We start from the raw sequence: 18,578 nt of genomic DNA, 5'->3' as shown, positions 1-18,578 counted from the left end.
GTGCATGGTTGATTCTACTCATCTACTCCCAAGCTAACAATAAAATGTTAATATAGAGAGTTTTTTAAAGTATGATATTCACAATGGCCATATGGTTTTCTCACGTTATTATTCTTAAATTGAGGTTTCAGTTTTAGTTTTATTGATCTAGTGATCAATATCAATACAAAAAATTGTACACTAATCAAAGTACTGCATTTATTAATTTTCTTTTGCGATAAAAATCAACGATAAAAATCAACTCATACTTTAGCTATTAACTAAAATTCACTTAAAATCATTTTACTTAGCATTTGAATATTCAGCTATATATACCAGTTAGAATATTTGCTTTTGGACTGCAATAGCTTTATTTTGTTACTTTTAAATAAACTTTGTTTTACTGTTAGTAATTTCTTAGTTAGAAATATATTCTGTAGATATATTCTAGGCTAGGTTAGTTAATTAAAGATATACTTTGTAGAGATATTTTAGGCTAGTTTATGATTATCTTTTTTTACTGTTTTTCCCAATAAATACAGAGCTAACATAGCTAAATAAAATAATTCTCTTTGACTACATTGCAGTATATTTTTCTCTCAATATTTTTTTCTCTGTTATTTCCTACGTTTCTTTGTTAAAAACCAACAATTAGTATCTAGAGCCATTTTATTGAGTGACATGTGAGTGAGATCAATTGTGAAAATAATTTTTCTCAAATAGCTTCTCCTATTTTTGATGGTGAGAATTACCATCCCTAGGCAGTAAGAATGGAGACTTATCTTGAGGCTTTAAATCTTTGGGAGGCCATGGAAGAGGATTTTGATGTTCTTCCACTGCCAAATAATCCCATCGTGGCCCAGATCAAAAGCCAAAAAGAAAAGAAAAGAAAAGAAAATCAAAAAATCAAAGGCGAAAACAACTTTGTTTGCTGGTGATTCAACAATTTTCACAAGAGTTATGGCTTTCAAAACAGCCAAAGAAATTTGGGATTATGAGTACACAGGGGATGAAAGAATACGAGGCATGCAGGTGTTGAATTTAATAAGAGAATTTGAATTGCAAAAGATGAAGGAATCTGAGACCGTCAAAGAGTACTCAGACGTCAAAGAGTACTTAGACCGGCGTCTTGGCATTGTTAACAAGGTAAGGTTGCTTGGCACTGAATTTAAAAATTCAAGAATTGTTGAAAAAATTCTTGTTACGGTGCCTGAAAGATATGAAGTATCCATAACTACCTTAACACAAAAGATCTGTCCAAAATTACCTTGGTAGAATTGTTAAATACATTGCAGGCACAAGAGCAAAGGAGGCTTACGAGGCAAGATGGTATGGCTAAAGGAACCTTGATAGCCAACCACAAAACTCAAAGCAAAGGTAATAATTCAAATAAAAATTACCCACCCTGTCAGCACTGTGGCAAAAAAAAGTCATTCTCCATTTAAATGTTGAATGAAGCCAGATGCACAGTGTAAGATCTGCAACCAACTTCAACTTGGTCATGAAGCAGTGATTTGCAAAAACAAATCTCCAAAATATGAAGCAGATGCTCAAGTCGACCAATTAAGAAGAAGAAGATCACTTGTTTGTGGCAACATATCTTTCAACCAAGAAATCTGATTTTTTGGATGATTGACCGTGGTTGTACAAACCACATAACATATGACAAAAATCTTTTTAAAGAGTTTTATGTTTATGGAAAACAAGAAAGTCAGAATCGGGAATGGTGACTATATTCTTGCAAAAGGAAAAGGGACTGTTGCACGATTGTGAGCTTTAGCTGTACCATTTACGCCTTCTGCACTTTTTGCCACATTCAATGCCAATGCCACAGGGGACTGCTGCTCTTCCATTAGATCTTAGATCAGGATGCATCCTTCCATTTGCTACACTAGCAGGCTGAGGAAGAGATTTGGTGGTTGGCACAAATTCAAACCTCGAACCAAGTTTCTCTTCCGTGGATGCTTTGATAATCTCAACTGAACCCCAGTCACTCTCAAGTTCCTCTCCGGAAGCAACGCTAAGACTCCTAAAACGCTGCTTCATCGTCAATAAGAGCGAGTTCAGCAAAGCCAGCTGGTCACTGTAGTCTCCATCACTTGGTGGCAGAAAAAACTCTAAAATGTAATCATCCTTGCCAGTGTGAGTACTCCGTAAGCAGATTGCAAAACAACGAGACAACCCAAACAAACGTGCATAGTGCACCAAGGGGTACTCCGTTTTGCGAAACTGCCCTATATCTTCACAAAAACATGATTTTTGAGAAGCAAACGCCCTTCCAGCAACTCTCTGTCCTTTTTGTAAGTGATGCTCGACACAGGCATCGTGAAAACCCCACATGTGAGCATCAACCACATAAAATGCTACATCTGTCATGGACATACAAACTTGTCCCATGCAGCTTCCATCAAAGCTGCTACAGCTCTTTTTAAACCCACCACCATCAGACAGAACACTGCGATGCCTGCATGGAACCCATGTCTGAGCCAGAGGCAATTTATAAGTTTCACATACGGCTGTTAATATCTCCAAGATTTCAACCAATACATTCTGCCGACCTATCTCCAAGATTTCAACCAATGAATTTTGCTGACCTTCATTGCAGGTCTGGTTCACACAATAGCCAACGACATAGACTTATTCAGACAACAATCAACAGCAGGTTAGATGAGATGTGTCCAGAATTTTTTTTTCTCACTTGATGGTTTGGGTAGTCCAATATCTCTGAACTTTTCAGATTCACTGCCTGCAGAAAAACTGAAGCCATTTAACAAAACTGAATTTTTTTATGCTCATCTTCAATGTAGAAAAAGAGGATTGAAAAAGCTATGCATTTGGTTTACATGAAGATGCATCTTCCTACTAAAAACTTCTTAGTAACTACACAAGTACTTATCAAAATAGTTTAATCAACACTAGCTGATAATTTGATATCCCATGCAGTGAAGAGCACATGCATGAACCAGCAAAAATATCAAATCACAGGAGGACAGAAAGCAATCCATTACATGCATATGGAAGCAAAAGACAGCTGTGATCTTATACAGGGAGATTCCAGTTCATCAGATCGCATCTAACAAAGTTACAAAATATCCAAAAGAATGATGAATACACTAATAGAAATATTTTTGAAAACTGGTAAGTTGCAATACACTAATAGAAATACTCAGTTCCTCACCAGCTTTGCTCGCCACAAGAACGAAACGTCATCCAGTCTGTGATTCTAGAATACAACTACAAATCTAGATTTATAGTATATACTCCCTCCGTCCCAATTTATGTGATATAGTTTGACTGGGCACGGAGTTTAAGAAATAAAGGAAGACTTTTGAATCTTATGGTCTAAAATAAGCCAAAGATATTTGTGTGGTTATAGATCATCCCGTTACGCGTAAAAGGTAAAGTCTAAAGTTAAATTGTTGTCAAATAAGGAAATGTATCATTCTTTTTGGGAAAGACTAAAAAGGAAATTGTATCACATAAATTGGGACAGAGGGAGTAGTTACAAATAGCCTGAGATTCATTCTAAATAGCATAACGTACTTAATTGAAATTGACACAGGTTATTCATCCAGATTCTCCAAAAACTTTGGACAGTGGCCTGTTGATAGTCCAGTTTGAGATTTTGACACTAATACACAACAATCAAAAGCAAGATATCAGTTTTCAAAAACCGCCTCCTTTTGCTCTTCTTATTGATGACTTGAAAAGACATTTAAACTGACTACTAGAAATATGATACAGCAAGCCAGAGATGCGCACTTCCATAAAGAATTTTAGAATGATGGATGGCATAGCACTTACAGAAAATTTGGAAAATTTGTCACCACTTTGATTAATGAATATAACCTCAGAAGTTAGCGAGTATGATAAGATTAATAGATAACTGTAACATTTAGACACCACAGAATTGGTGCAGCAAACAAGATGTTGAGTGTCAGTGAGAGACATAACAACTAGTTTGAGAGATATGTAACAGAAATGATACAAGAACCAACCTCAAGTGCTTTGCATACTTTATCAACTTCAGGAGCATAGTTGATTTTCTGGGAGGTCATTATGAGCTCCAGTACATTGACTGACCAGATGGTTCAAATACTGGCAAAGCCAAAGTTCCTCGAACATTGTAATACAGGGCGTGACTAAGACGAGGGAACTCTTTACTGGAATAATACTGCACATTTGGAGTCCATTCTGGCAACTTTTTCCGGTAGACACGGCCAGGAAGTCCTAGAACTCCATCAGTCTCCCCATCCACAGAAAACATATACATCAAAGAAATCATTCGATATTGATGAAGCCCATTGCAGTCCGGGTCAAGAACAAAGGGCTGCCCTGAAGTTGTAAGCACACAACGACCGCCATTCTTAACAGGTGCCCAGACCTGAGCTAACACCCGTTCTCCCGTTGATTCCTTGAAGTATCGAAGGGCCTGTGTCATCCGCTCCTTGATTATGCTAGACCCCTCCCGATAATCTAAAGGGGTTAATTCCATAATTGGTAGAGGAATTCTCTTCTTATCGTCAGTGACAGACAAAGTTTCAGGTGCAGCCTCATGATCACCGGTATCTGCTCCAAACGGAAAAGGATAACATATGAATCTTTCGTTGATGTCAACAGCCAAATGATGTCAATTATATTTCAGTCTCAACAGCCAAATGATGTCAATTATATTTCACTTAGAAAAACAACTACTACGACTTAATCCCAATATTAGTTGGGGCCGATTATATGAATCATTCTATATCCTTTATCAGCTTTACATTATATAAGTTAAAGATGCCAACATTAATCACTTGGTGTAGCTAGTCCAACATAGTCTAATTGTAGAAAGACTATTGCACGTCAGAGTAACACTCGTACATACATAATCAAGTCCTTGTACATTGGAAATGGGTGTTACTGGACAAAAACCTATAGCACGAGTAACAACTAGTTTAGGTCAATATTATTGGACAGAAATCTTTAGGAGTAACAAAAAGTTTAACCTTTTGCACTTGTCAAAAGACGAAAAGAACATACTTGGATCTCGTGCTATATCAATGTTCTAGGACAGAAACCTATTAGCATGCAATCTTCAGCCTATAGAGTTGAATTTTCCAAGAGAAAGCCCGTTTTTTCACAATTAAACCAAATACTTATTTAGCGTTTGGCCATAGATTTTGGATCAGATTTTAAAAATTTATCTTTAAATTTTTGGTTGGCCATGAAATTTGATCAGAGTTTGAACATTTATCTTCAAAATATTTTCAAGTTCCAACTCCACTCACAGAACTTCAAATTATTTCCAAGTAAAATGAACATGTCCAAACACAACTTCAAGTTTCAAAATCACAACTTCAAAAACTTAAATTCAAGTTTTAACATCAAAATCTATAGCCAAATGGGAGCTATCTGGCATAACATGTATTTTTACTATGTACTGAGCTAAAAGAACTGTAAGTCCGATGTGTTTATATATACTCTCATATTCATCATCTATCTTTCTCTTCAAAGAGTCAATAGAATATTTGCTAAGTCAACTAACTTGACACACAGTTCCAAAAATATTGGAAACAACAAGTATTGATAAGCCCTAAGGCTTACAAGTGAGAACTCTAAGGATAACTGGAGAGATTTAGATAACAAGTATTTAAGGCTGCAGATTAAAACTTGTTCCTAAGCCACTAATTTTATTGAGACGCCATTGACTAAACTTGACACAGTATAAGCTCGTGGCTTACAAGTGAGAAATCTAGGATAGCTAGAGAGCTTTAGACTGTTGCCGGTGAGAGCATTTCCGGTAGGTAGAGTATTTAAAGGAAATGCGAATTACATCGCGGTCAAAGATTTTCTTGTTTGTTTCTTGAAATCCGACCTATGTCATACAAAACTGGAACAGAGGGAGTAGTAATAAAGTTACATAAACAATCATTTTCTATTAGATCAAAGTTCCAAATTATCAGCTAAACTAAGCTAATTTCCTCGAACTTCAGAACAAAAACAAATATCTCTCTTTCTTCCTTCCTATTGATTGACTAGTAGAATTAAAGCAACTATAAAATGATATATAAAGTGATGAACTCTCTGTGTGTGTATATACAGGGGCGGAGCTACACTAGTGGAAGGGTGTTCAGCCGAACACCCTTCGCCGGAAAATTACATTGTATATATAGTTAATATATTGTATATATCGGATAAATGCAAACTCTTGAACACCCTTGACAATACCAACAATGATGGCTCAGCGGTCAAGGGTGTTTAAATTTAATCCAGGGTCACAAGTTCGATTCCTTTCGTCTTGCCTTCAATTTTACATTTTTCCAAAACGAAGTAGTGTTCTGCTTGGGCTGCAAACTAACTACTAAGGCCCATCTTTGACATCAACAATTTAATTTCAAATGGAGCATCTTATTTTTATTGTTTACTAATTTTATCTTTTGAAATATTCTCTCCTCCTTTATATTTTTTATTTATTTTAACAACATGATTCCCTCGTATAATATAATTCTTGTAAGGGCTCTTTCTATTATTATTGGAAGAACACTAAAATTTTGATGAGAATAATAATTTGTTATTATTTAAAGAAGAGAATTAATTTGTTGTCTTTGCACTAAAATTGATTTATATGCATAAAAAGATTAGGTGCAAAGTAAAAACTCCCTTTTCATTGTCCGTGAATATCTTGGTGATAATAACACAGTTGCCTAGCTCTATTTTTCAATTTTTTTTTTGTTGGATTATATCTTTTCTAATTAAAATACCTTGTGATACAATTTGAAATTTCAATAGGAAAATATTTTTAAATACTATAGAATTTTAGTCCTCTAAATAAAATGCACTACATGAATAATGATTTTTTTTTGGAATTCTGTAGTGGCTTATATAAATAAAAGTATCTAGTATTAATTATTTACCTTCTCGAACGATTTGAATAACATATTCAAATTATACTTTCACTAAAAGAATTTCGTTTGTTGACTTTTACGTTAGTTTTGATTTGTACTGTTGTTAATTTTATAACAAGTACTTTTATGAGTTGGCTTAATATTTTATATAGTTTGACTTAAATTTCTCTGTGCACCCATCGATAGATTTTTTTTATATGTATATACCTCTTCGAAGTTTGAACACCCTTATCGAAGACTCTGGACCTGCGCCGACAAGTATGAGTCCTTTAGAGGCGGCGACGCCATTTTGCATCGCCATGTGGAGCGACTTTCTTGAATTTTAATATCTCCGGCCAACTTAGATTTTTTTTTTATCTTCCGGAAGTCGACCGTTTAATTTCCTATTCCTGGAACTTAGACCTTTAATTGAATGCCTTGATTTAGAAAGTAGCACGTTATATATACAACGGTTTAGTTATACACTAAGGGGTCGTTTGGCAGAAGGTATAAGTTGGGATATCCAGCACTAATTTTTATATCATGTTTGGTACTTGGGATAAATTTATACCTTCTACCAAATATGGTACAAAAATTAGTGTCGGGATATCCAGCTTATACCTTCTTATCCCACTTATACTGGGATTATTTTATACCATCTAAAAGATGGTATAAAATAATCCCAATAAATGGAATAAATTAGTCCCGAGATAATTTTGACTATCTACCAAATGACCCCTAATGTTGGAAACAAGTTATACAAGAATAACTTATCATGGAATTAGTTATTCTGAGATAATATATTTCATCCTTTCAAAACACTGAAAGCAGAGTACAGTGGAAGCAACGTGAATTTCCCGCTCAAAATTTGGCACCAAATTCCACGATTCTCTCGAAGTTTCTAGAACCATCCATTGTATTTCGAGAAAGCAAAATCGCCGAATTGCTATCTGCTGGGCGACAATGGGAGATGCGAAGAAGAAATGGAGCGTTACGTACACGAAACATCTCAAACAGAAACGAAAAGTTTATCAAGATGGCTTCTTAGAACTTCAATCCTCAAGCCACAAGGTGTATGTTCAAATTTCCGTACTTAGATTTTCCATTTTCAGATCCATTTGCTTGTTTATACATCTTAAATTGGTTGAAAAAATGTGATACTTTTCGCCTTTTTAGACTCAATTTGACTAAACTCTGAAGTTAAATTGAATTAGATAAATTTAATATTTTAAGATTAAAATTTATATATTTGAAAACTGCATGAAAAGTACTATAAGTTGCAACTTTTCTCATATCAATTTGGTGATAAAATAAACTCAAAATGCTGGGCAAATTTCACGCAGTTTGAATCTCGGGAAGCGAAAAGTATCGGGGGAGAGAGTAGTTGCTCAGCATTCTAATTTGGTAGATATCACGTTTCATGTAATTTGATGAAAAAAAAATGTAAATTAACCAGTTGTTTCGGAGTTAATACATGATTCAATTTGAGTCTGGATTTTGTGTATTTCATTAGGTATGTTTTCATATTTCCGTGCTTAGATCCATTTTCAGATCCATTTGCTTGTTTATACAAATTGAAACTGGTTAAAAAAGCAGTTTATTAGTTGCTCAGCTTTCTAATTTGGTAGATATCACATTTAATTTGAGGGAAAGAAAAAGGAAAAATGACACTCTATGTCTGTTTTTGAAAATATTTACGCCACGTAGTCCTTAATTTGAGTTTGTTACCCGATTTAGCTCATATTTGTGTATAAACTGCTTTTATACACTTTATACAAGGTTGATACATTATGTATAATGCTTTCCCCAGGTATAATGTTGTATAACATTGTATAACGGCTACGTGGCGTAATAATTTTCAAAAGCTGCATATTTTTGAAAATTTCCCGGAAAAAAATGTAAATTAACCAGTTGTTTCGGAATTAATACATGATTCAATTTGAGCAAGGCAGATCGGCATCTTAAGCAAGGCAGATCGGCAAATAAGCAGTGAGTGGCCTTAGTATGGGAGTCAAAATATATAGAAAATGTTAAGAAACGTGTTAACGATGTGGATTATGGTATTTGATGTACTCACTACCATTAAATCCTGGATTTGCCTGAATTCTCAAGCTGCTAGAGTCCTATTAGTGCTACTATCGAGGAGTTTACTGGTACCTAAACAAATACTATGTTTGTAAGGGGGTGTATGGACTAGCCTTGACAGTTGAATAGAAAGGGTTTGTGGGTTCTGGTAAAATACATCATCAAGCAATTATGTATAACATCAAAATGTTCTGGTTCTTATACAGGTAATGCTCTATGATGATTGTGAGAAGCTGTTAGGCATTAAGATTTTGAAGAACGATATTGATGTCAAAGAAGGCGAAACATTGGAATTTGATTCTTACCTTGTTGATATTGGTGATCCTCACGGCGATCACAAACCTATACCCATATTAAATACTAAACAAATTAAGAAAGAGTCTCAGGAATCTGGGCTACTGCATTCTGGAAAAGGCTCAACTGCCGCTGGTATCTGTCAACATTCTTATTTTTTTGGGGGGCAGTTGTTTACAATTTGATGTTCTTCAATTTTATAGTTTTCACATGATTATTCTTTTTGCAACACTTTCTTTTTTTTCCTTCAGATAATAGGAAATCTAATCTGGGAAAAAGGAAAGCATTCCCAAGTCCTCTAAGCCCATCGCAAAAGATTATTAGAGGTTTGTCAGATGATTTCTTTCCTGCTATATCAGCATAGTGCAATAACGTGTCCTTTTTTCTTTCTTTCGTCACTGGTTCTGACATTATGGAGTTCACAACATGATTCATGAGGGCCTGTACAAACACATGATTTCCTATCGTTGAGTCTCTGATCGTGAGATTATGCACTTATGGGTTTAATATGAGTCTGAAAGTTCAAGCCAACGTTTATTAATCTATCTGATGTCTTTCATCTATTACTGTTCCGAGAGTGAACTATTTCAATAACAAATTTCAACTTGCAGAGTTCAAGAAGAGTGAAGTACACAAATATAGTTCTTCTCCAGGTTCGCTTGACATGACAAAGTCAAGCATAGAAGGTAGGAAAATACTCTTGCAGCAACTGCGCTACCTATTTTTTTCTGCATTTTATGGTAAATAATTTTCTTGTTTCATGCTTAGAAACTTTGATAAATTTACTCCATCTAGTCCAAATTTAGTAGATCAAATTTCTTTTTCAGTCCATCCAATTTCCTGAACTGAATTGCTGAAGCACTTTCACAGCATTTCCCCAGTACTTTTTCTTGGTTCACTCACTGTCTATGGAAGTAAGAGGACATTTGAAGCTGTAAGGCAAAACAAGAAAATTACTTCAGAATGGTTCTTATGTTCACTCTTCATAATTTTATGTTCACTCTTTGAAACGAGCTGCATCCCTCCCATTTCATTTTCAGACCACTGCATAGCAGGATGTTTCTTATGTACCCGCACATAACTAGTCTTCATAGAGACACATTTTTTTGTAAAAAGACGAGCTTGTTTATCTTCCTTATAAAAAAAAAAAAAAGAAGAAAAACTTGTTCATCTTTTCGTTACGTTATGAAGATGTCAGTTTCTATCTTCCCTTCATTCATGTATTCACCTTTTGGGTTTTGAGAATATACAGGGAGGTGCCTGTCAAATCCCCCCCACCCCACCTTTAGATGAAGTTAAAAACGATTGCATTAAAGTAGTACAACCTTGACTTGTTTTAGTCGGGGTGTAACATATTTTTAACAAAAATCCTACTTTCTCGTATCTGAACTATACTTTGAACAAATCTTAAAACAGACTACTATTAGAAATGTACTAGTACCTTCTTCTCTTAAGACGTGCTCTAGTCGAATGAATAGGCTCAATTGAGATGATAATACAAGTAAAGCTGGTTAATCATGTTTCCACTACTGGATTTAAAATTCAGTTCTCACAGATTGCATTTTCTCTCCATCTTTCAGTAGTTTCTGAGAATGAGTTTCTATTTTGATTTTTAATTCAGAATGGCAGGTATTGTACACGACACAAATGACCCAAAAGGCAAAGAAGTTCCATGATGGGTATTTACAACTTGTGATGTCTAGCTCACATTGCAGGCAGGTTGGTTTTTGCAATTATTTCTCATCTAACTGATACGTATTGAACACCTTCCACAGTTAAGCATCAGCTTGTCACTTACATCTGTGTGCTTGACCTTCTAAAAGTATATGTTGCTCCTTTTTTTGTCCAATAGTTAGAATCTGTGTTACAGTTGCATCACCTACCTTAAGCTCCCTCTACCCAGGCCAAAGCAAAAAGCTTGCTGCTGCCTGCTTATGAGAGCAAGTTAAAAGATTAACCCATTGACGTCAATGAAATTCCTTTATAAGGTCTTGCTAATGCAAGAGAAACTGCTAAAGTCTGAATATTTTAGAACTTATTAGCGTACATGTATTCATAGCAACACTGGATATCGTCTCTGGGTCTCTGGAGAGTTTCAAATTTGAAGGTAACTTATCAAAAAAAAAAAAAAAAAAAAACTTTGAGGGTAAATATGACCTCACGTTTCATACTTCTGATCAAGGCATGCATTAGAAGAAAACATTTTTGATCTTTACCAAAACTTTCTACTCCTCTTTGTTAACTTTTGAACATCTAGTTAAGGTCCACATACCAAGAGCCAAGAAGGCATTGCCAGGGAATTTGGGGCGAATCAAGAGGAAGGGGGAATGATAAAGAGAAAAATAATAGATGTTGGAGCCAGTTGTAATAGGGAGGCAACAAAGAAGATCTATTTGAGATAAAATATGAGTGACAGTAAATAAGTAGTCGAACACTTGTCAAAAATAATTTCATAATCTTTTGATCAAAGCCCCACACGTTAACTCACACAACTCTCAGATCTGAAGCTAGGCCTAAGTAAGCTGCTTTCAGTGGCTTCAATGCATCTAATTCTTAAAGATTGGTTTTGTTACTAGCTTATCTGAACTGCAGCTGTAAAACTTTGTGAAAAAATGGTGCCTTTCTTTTCTCTAAATTTTCAAATAGAAGTGCATAGTTATGCTCAATATTATGTCCTTATATTGCTGACTTATTTTTTCGAATAAAAAGTTTTGCTGATTGTTTCCAGATCATGCTGTATGATGCAACCAGGAGACTCCTAGACAGCAGGTTTCTCAAAAAGAATGAGAGCATCATGTCTGGTCAATTGGTAACATTTGATGGTCACTTAGTGGAGATAGGAGAATGCGAGGAGGACCAAAAGCCTCCAAAGCAAATCATTCCTCAAGGAAAACATACCACGGAACTTGGAAAAAGAGGACCAATACACGATGAAGTTGCTGTCCATAATAAGTTGCCAGCTGGTAGGTTATAACATTTCAGTGAGGTAAAGATAATATGTGTTTGATGCTCATGTAGAATTCCACCTTATAATAGATGACTCTGTTTCTTTAAGAAAAACAATCTTGGACTTATAAATGAAAATCTGAAATTTCCATGTCTTCGATTTTGGATGGCTAGCTTCTATGAATCTAGACTGCGTTTCAATAGGTTTTCTGAAAAATATTTTTTGTATATAATTTGATTATAATGTTTCACTTGTTGGGCTATTTTAACAAGTTGTCCGCTATCTTAAAATGGAAACTCTTTCCTCATGTTCAGTTATAGAAATAGCCCTGAATCCATGCATAATCTGAGCTTTATAAGTGTGCCATTTGAATTATATAGAACTTGTATTCCTTACAGCATTTCAATGCAACGATGATCTTCAAATTGACATAGATAAGTTCATTGCTTAAAGAGTTTCATTGTTGAATTGATCTCGAAATTGGATCATAATAGTAGCTGCTGCCCAAAGGTGCTTTATGAAAAACGGTCCACAGCAGTGAAAGTACTATTGATTCCGTCGATCGAACGAAACCGTTTCTTGCTTTTTTTTTTCCCTCTGTGGCTTTACTACTCTGCTCATAGCAGACTGCAGAAAAAGCTCTAGAGCCCCTACTCCTAAGTTGGAGCAAGAAGCAAGGGATTGAGCGCATCTTTCCCCTTTCTATTAGTAGTAAGGTTGTCAAAAGGTTCTATTTCTGGATTCACTGTCTTCTGACACTAGTAACCAATGAACTCTACTCTTAAACTCAGCATCATGCTAAAATTGGTCAAAAGATACAGGACAGAGTGCCACTAAAGGACTTGTTTAAACTACTATTCTATACTTTGAGTGCAGAATGGGATGTCATGTATACTACTCAAATAACTCAGAAGGCAAAAAAGTACAGTAATGGAATCCTCAAACTTTCATCATGTGGTTCCTACCAATCTCAGGTTAGTCCTATATCCATCCACACTCCCTACAACTGTCATTTAGTTCACCTTTGTCGAGTTTGCCAAGGATTTGGTTAATAAGCATGGCGATGCTTATCTTAGTAGTTTATCTGCCTAATATTTCTATGGTTGCAAATAATTTCTGAAGCTAATCAGTCAGCTATCTAGATCTTTGCAGATTTTCAGCATTAACTGACCGACTATGTTTTGACTTCCTAATTTGGATTATTCTCAAACATTAATCAAAATGTTTAGCTGATGATATTACAGATCTGATTCTGACATAAACTCACACCACAAACAAGTCAGGTTACTCTACTTACAGAAGATGGGATCATACTATGCCGAAGGTTTCTCAAGTTATCAGAACATGTCAGAACTGGAACTACGTTGAATCTGCCAAATTATTTGGTTGAAGTTGGTGACATGAGGACAAGTCCAGAAGGTAATTTTTCTATGCTACAGGGCTAAAATTCTTGCTTTCTTCGATCAGTAAGGTAAGGTTGATCAGTTAGCAGTCACAGTTTAACTGTCTTGACATAAGATCAGTTTAAGAAATTCTCTATGTTCTTTATGGACCTGATTTCATTGCTATGTGCAGGAAAACCTCAAAATGATGCTTCTTCACAGGAGCATGCACAATCTGACATTAAAATATCCGGACTCGAAAATATCAAATTAAGTAGGAGAACATCCTTCAACAAGCCAATTCCTAATAGTAAGTCTTTGGTAATTTGGTGTATTAAGTAATGTTGATCTCTAGAAACAAGCAATCTTGCCTTTTCTTTGCTTAGTTCGTCTTTACATGTACTTTTGTTTTATTTCTGCCATCAAAGTTTAGTGCCTTTGACAAATATTTAGATATAGATTAGTAAACTGCAAAAATCGGCCCTTCCCCCACTACTCTTTATAGCCTGTTGTAATGTAGCATCATACATGATTACACATCAAAAAGGAATATTACAGGCTATAGAACTCATGATCTTACTTTCAGCCTCTATAGCTTCAATTATGTTTACTTTACCTGCTTCTGATTGGTATTGCTTAACAGGGAAACCTCAAAATGTAGCTATTTCACTAGAACATGTGGATTCAAAATCTGCAAGCGCTGACAATAACACAAGTTGTAGGATCTCTGGAACAAACTCTGTTCGTGCAGGTATGCTGTCCATATGTAAGGAGCAGAATTTAACTTTTCTCCAGAATATCTGGTCAACATCATTCATTCGTGACTTTCATCCATTTGTTGTTAATCAATGGAACTCCTAATTAAGACAACAAATTGTAAGATTTCAACCAAATTGAGTTGTATGTGGCACACAACTTAGGCTTGGAGCAAAGAGGCTTCAAAATGGTAAACCGATTCAGAACTTCTGAAGGCTCTGAGTATTTGTTCCTTCACCATCTTAACAAGCACAAGTAATCTTAAATTTGTGGACTTAGATTTTGTTTTAAAGTTGCTGAGCCGCCTTACCTTAGATTAGCGGGGAACTGGCTAATTAACTTTAGAAATGCTTTTTCTTTTAAAAAAGATGAATATGTGGATTGCAAGAAAATCATTACGAGTAACTTCTAAATTAAGTTCTCATTGAAGAAAAAAGGAACAAAATATCAATCACTTGTAACAAGGGGGGAGCAGAGGTTTAGGACAAAAGTGGAGAGATGGAGCAAACAGAGAAACAAGAACAGGATCAGCAAAACAGAAAGTGGGGTTGAAGAGTGGGATTGACGTTAAAATTATTACTGTTTAAATCATTTTGTGACGTTTCATTGAGGTAAAAGAGGAATGATAGGAAGAGGAGAAGAAAAAGAGGGTTATAAATTATTTCTTGTTTGTAAGGTTTAAAAGTCGAGGATTTGAAATTTGGATATTCAGAAGTAAAAGTGGAGGAGTTGAATATAAGGATTCTCAGAAGTCAAACTGTGGTGGTTTGAATTTTGGATTCTCCTGTGTAGAAGCTTTTTGAACCCCTCCAATTGGATGAAAAGGAGGAAGTATATCTCTCTTATGTCCTTCAACTCGCACCAAATAATCCAGAAGTAAATTATCAATCATTCCACCTAAGGTAAGTAACAAAGGAGTTTCTCTCTCCTATACCAATCCTTTCCCTTTCATGGAACCAAACACAGTGTCAGCAAAATGCAATGTTTTTCATTTCGACTAAGCAAGTCATAAGGTTTATTTGGGGAAAAACTGTTATATGGTGTCATCAGAATGTAACAAAAAGAGGCTGATATCCCTCCTTTAACTAATATGTTGTTTCTTGATAAGTAGATATGACATGTTTTTTTTTCCTTCTTATGCAAACGAACATGCTGACAATAACTATTCTGCGTTAGCTTAAACAAAATTATCAGTGGAAATGGATTTCCTTCCACTGTTGTATATTTGTATTATTGACAATGAATGACTTTCATCAATTTTTCTTGGGAATAAGACTTAGCTGCCTTTGCCTTAATTAGTATTAGATCCCACCTTAGTTTGATATTTAAATCAGTCAATAATCTCCAAGTTCATACTACGTAAAGATAAATATCAAGGACTGGTGTATATTTGTCCAGTGCAACTGATGAATTAGACATGCATATATGCTTTACATCGAGTTAGTTAACTTGGAGTTACAAGAAACTTCAGTTTCTTACTTCTTTTTGGCAAGTAAGGCCAGTGTTTCCTTTTTTCCAATCTAGTCAATTGCTAAATATCTTTTAACTATTGGTACTATTTGTCTCATGACAGCCCATGAAATTTTGTCCATTCTTAAAAAACCCATCACTTCGGAAGGTGTTGTCACTGTAAGGGGCAGCACATATGCAGACGAATGCATTGTACTGCAGTCATCAGGTCTTGTTTCCAGTGCTATTAAGAGAGAAACAGAGGAACATTTCATGCAATACTTCAATGCTAAAGGTAGTTCACCAGAGCATAAGGTAGAAGAAACTATCATGACTCATAGAAACGACAGGAAAATCTCAAAGATGAAAGTTACTGATGCATTCCATTTGGATGGCATATCCCAACCATCGGATTGTGCCGACCAAAGAGTATCTCAAACTGAGTCATTAAGCTTGTCTACTGGGTAAGTATTGAAAGACATTCCGAGGTTAATAACCACCCTTTAATTGTCAACTTTTTCTGCTCATGCGTCTATGGTTGTGCTATGAAAAGCCATCTAAGCAATGAAGCGATGCAAAGCAAGTGGTTATCTCTTCATAGATGAAGCCATGCGTTTGCACTAAGTGATTCCGACGAGATCAGTGGCTTCTTTGAATCTCAACTTTGAGGATTAATACGACATTATTATGTATTGGATGCTAAAATTAGTTATTTCAATTGCAACTTAATTGTTATCATACTAAATTCTTAGAAATTTGATATTTTCTGATATTCCGTAATTTGTGCGCTTCACTTCTCGCTTTTCGCTTCAAGCTCCATGGACCTTGTCGCTTTTTTGCACTTTTTGATTTTAAGAACATTGGTCTATGGATACTTGGCATATCAGTTGTTTATGTGTTAAGATTATATGACAGTTTTAACTAGTACTTGTCATATTCTTGATTAAAAAAAAAAAAAAACTAGTCGGGGTGCTCCCTTTCAAGGTCTCAAGTTCGAAACCCACTGGGTGCAAACAATTTCTGAGGGCCATCGGACTGGGTAAAACCTGAATTAACCGTGGTGCACTTGCGGGAAACTCCTTGCCGAGGGCCTGTGCACCCCCGGGATTAGTCGGGGCTCTAAGAGACCCGGACACCCGGTGCTTAATCAAAAAAAAAAAAACTAGTCCTTGTCATATTATATTTGGTCTGACTTAATTTTTTCCAGATTAGCAGCGGCGGATATATGGTCGTGTGATGTAGAATGCGCTCTCACAGAGAGAAGGTCCCCAACTGCGAAGCTGAAGCATTTGGCTATTCCTGAGTCAGACTCTAAGGTTAAAGCAGTTGAAATAGTCTGCCACGACAGGTCTAATAAAATTTCAGAAATCAAGAAAGCATCTGAATCTGTCTCCCACCACCAAGGCAAGCATCCTCAAGAAAACATACCAGCATATCAATTTTCCTACTTCCTCCAGTCCATTTTAAATGTCTTTTAAGGTTTTGGCACACCCATTAAGAAAATCTTTTCTCCTCAAATTGAGGATACTGTTGCGAGACTTTTTAGAAAATTTTATAGATCATTTATTAGAGCATGGTAGTATGGAAAAAATGTAATTAATGCCTTTGCTTTCCTAAAGTGACATTTGCTTTTGACCAAATTTGCTTTGCTAAATGACATAAAGATGGATCGAAGGTAGTATTAATTACATTTGCTGTCATTTGCTTCTATCTTTGCAGATAATCCTAGCGGCTCAATGGCTGCATTAACAGATTTCTGCACCTTAACTCATGTGTCTGACAAGGTAAGCCGTTGAACTCCCTGTTCCTTTCTGAGGTTTGAGTCAAATATGAAGAGGAGAGACTTAGTTTCCTTCTCCTACATAACAAAAGGAAAATAAGAGGCCGAGAGTGAATAGGAGTTGAAAAGTAGGGGAAGAAAAGGGTGTTTAGAAACAAAGGAGAAAAGAGGAACTTTGGAGTTAAAGTATTAGTTTCTGATGGAAACGACTAGGAAAATTATATGTACGCCAATCACCTTTTAATAGTGGAATATTGGAACACCAACTTCTCATCCATTATTTACTCAAATAGATTCACTAATGCCAATTATAACATTGTTCCATGTGATGAAAATTACTGTACGACACCAACACTTGTTTTCTGACAGTATCTGGTGTTTTCTTTAGCCTTCTGCGGATAACAAGCAGACGGATACCCAGTGGCAAGAGGGATTTTCTGGTGTCATCGTTGATGCTTCAAGTGACTTTGCTCCACAGTTCCCTTGTCACTCAACCGAGATGAAATCTAAGCATGACAACAGCGCATGCACAATGGATGATTTTCCTAGTTTTGATCTTGGATTTTAGACAATCGTGTTGTTCTTTTCCATGTATCAGCAAAATACCATCAATGAGGCTTTTCTCAAGATATTCTCAGACTCGCCTATTGTGGATATGCTCAGACAAGAATTGTTTATAAATAGTTGCTTCTTCATAATTACTGTTGATTTGAAGGAAAAAGAGTTGAAGGTTACTGAAAAAATGAAGCTATAAATTTGTGGATATTGTCGTTACTGGACTATGTTCCAATTTTTTATATGAACTCAGACTATATTTTTCATTTTGATTTCAAAATGCTAGTGTACTTTGAATGACAATATTGCCAATACTATATGTAATATAATAAAGTTTACAAAAGAGATAAATACGACTACAATAATATCAAACCCAAAATTGATGTATTCGCCTCTAGTTTTGTAGACTATTGTATTTAAGACATGATTCATAGGAACTTCCGGTGGATGCAATGAAGTAAACAATTGTTATTGTATACAAGTTG

The 18,578-nt window shown here is 35.5% G+C and overlaps 1 protein-coding gene and 1 pseudogene across 3 annotated transcripts; one reads left to right on the top strand and one right to left on the bottom strand.

Annotated features, from left to right (window-relative positions):
- Positions 1-1,755: 1,755 nt before the first annotated feature.
- Positions 1,756-7,167, bottom strand: LOC132637058 (protein NLP6-like; annotated as a pseudogene).
- Positions 7,168-7,544: 377 nt separating this feature from the next.
- Positions 7,545-18,303, top strand: LOC132634764 (uncharacterized). Of its 3 annotated transcripts, none has more exons than XM_060350818.1 (14): positions 7,552-7,916; positions 9,137-9,359; positions 9,476-9,550; positions 9,836-9,910; positions 10,846-10,943; positions 11,953-12,187; positions 13,048-13,145; positions 13,455-13,590; positions 13,747-13,863; positions 14,197-14,319; positions 15,883-16,222; positions 16,966-17,162; positions 17,478-17,542; positions 17,927-18,303. In XM_060350818.1, the coding sequence occupies exons 1-14, from the start codon at positions 7,809-7,811 to the stop codon at positions 18,104-18,106; spliced, it is 2,070 nt and encodes a 689-aa protein (XP_060206801.1). In that variant the 5' UTR covers positions 7,552-7,808; the 3' UTR covers positions 18,107-18,303. The 3 variants fall into 3 exon arrangements, with proteins under 3 accessions (XP_060206803.1, XP_060206801.1, XP_060206802.1); XM_060350819.1 differs by having other exon boundaries at positions 7,556-7,916; positions 14,197-14,304; XM_060350820.1 differs by lacking the exons at positions 17,478-17,542; positions 17,927-18,303 and having other exon boundaries at positions 7,545-7,916; positions 16,974-17,145.
- Positions 18,304-18,578: the final 275 nt, after the last annotated feature.

Source organism: Lycium barbarum, chromosome 4 (assembly GCF_019175385.1).
Source record: "Lycium barbarum isolate Lr01 chromosome 4, ASM1917538v2, whole genome shotgun sequence".
NCBI classification, from domain to species: Eukaryota; Viridiplantae; Streptophyta; class Magnoliopsida; order Solanales; family Solanaceae; genus Lycium; species Lycium barbarum.
Note: the sequence above shows the minus strand (reverse complement) of the source record. Positions and strands in the feature narration are given on the sequence as shown.

Excerpts from the sequence above, each read along its gene's own strand:
- LOC132634764 (XM_060350818.1), top strand. The coding sequence starts at position 7,809 with ATGGGAGATGCGAAGAAGAAATGGAGCGTTACGTACACGAAACATCTC. Across the intron at positions 9,360-9,475 it reads AAAAGGCTCAACTGCCGCTG|ATAATAGGAAATCTAATCTG; the intron begins GTATCTGTCAAC and ends TTTTTCCTTCAG. Across the intron at positions 9,911-10,845 it reads GACAAAGTCAAGCATAGAAG|AATGGCAGGTATTGTACACG; the intron begins GTAGGAAAATAC and ends TTTTTAATTCAG.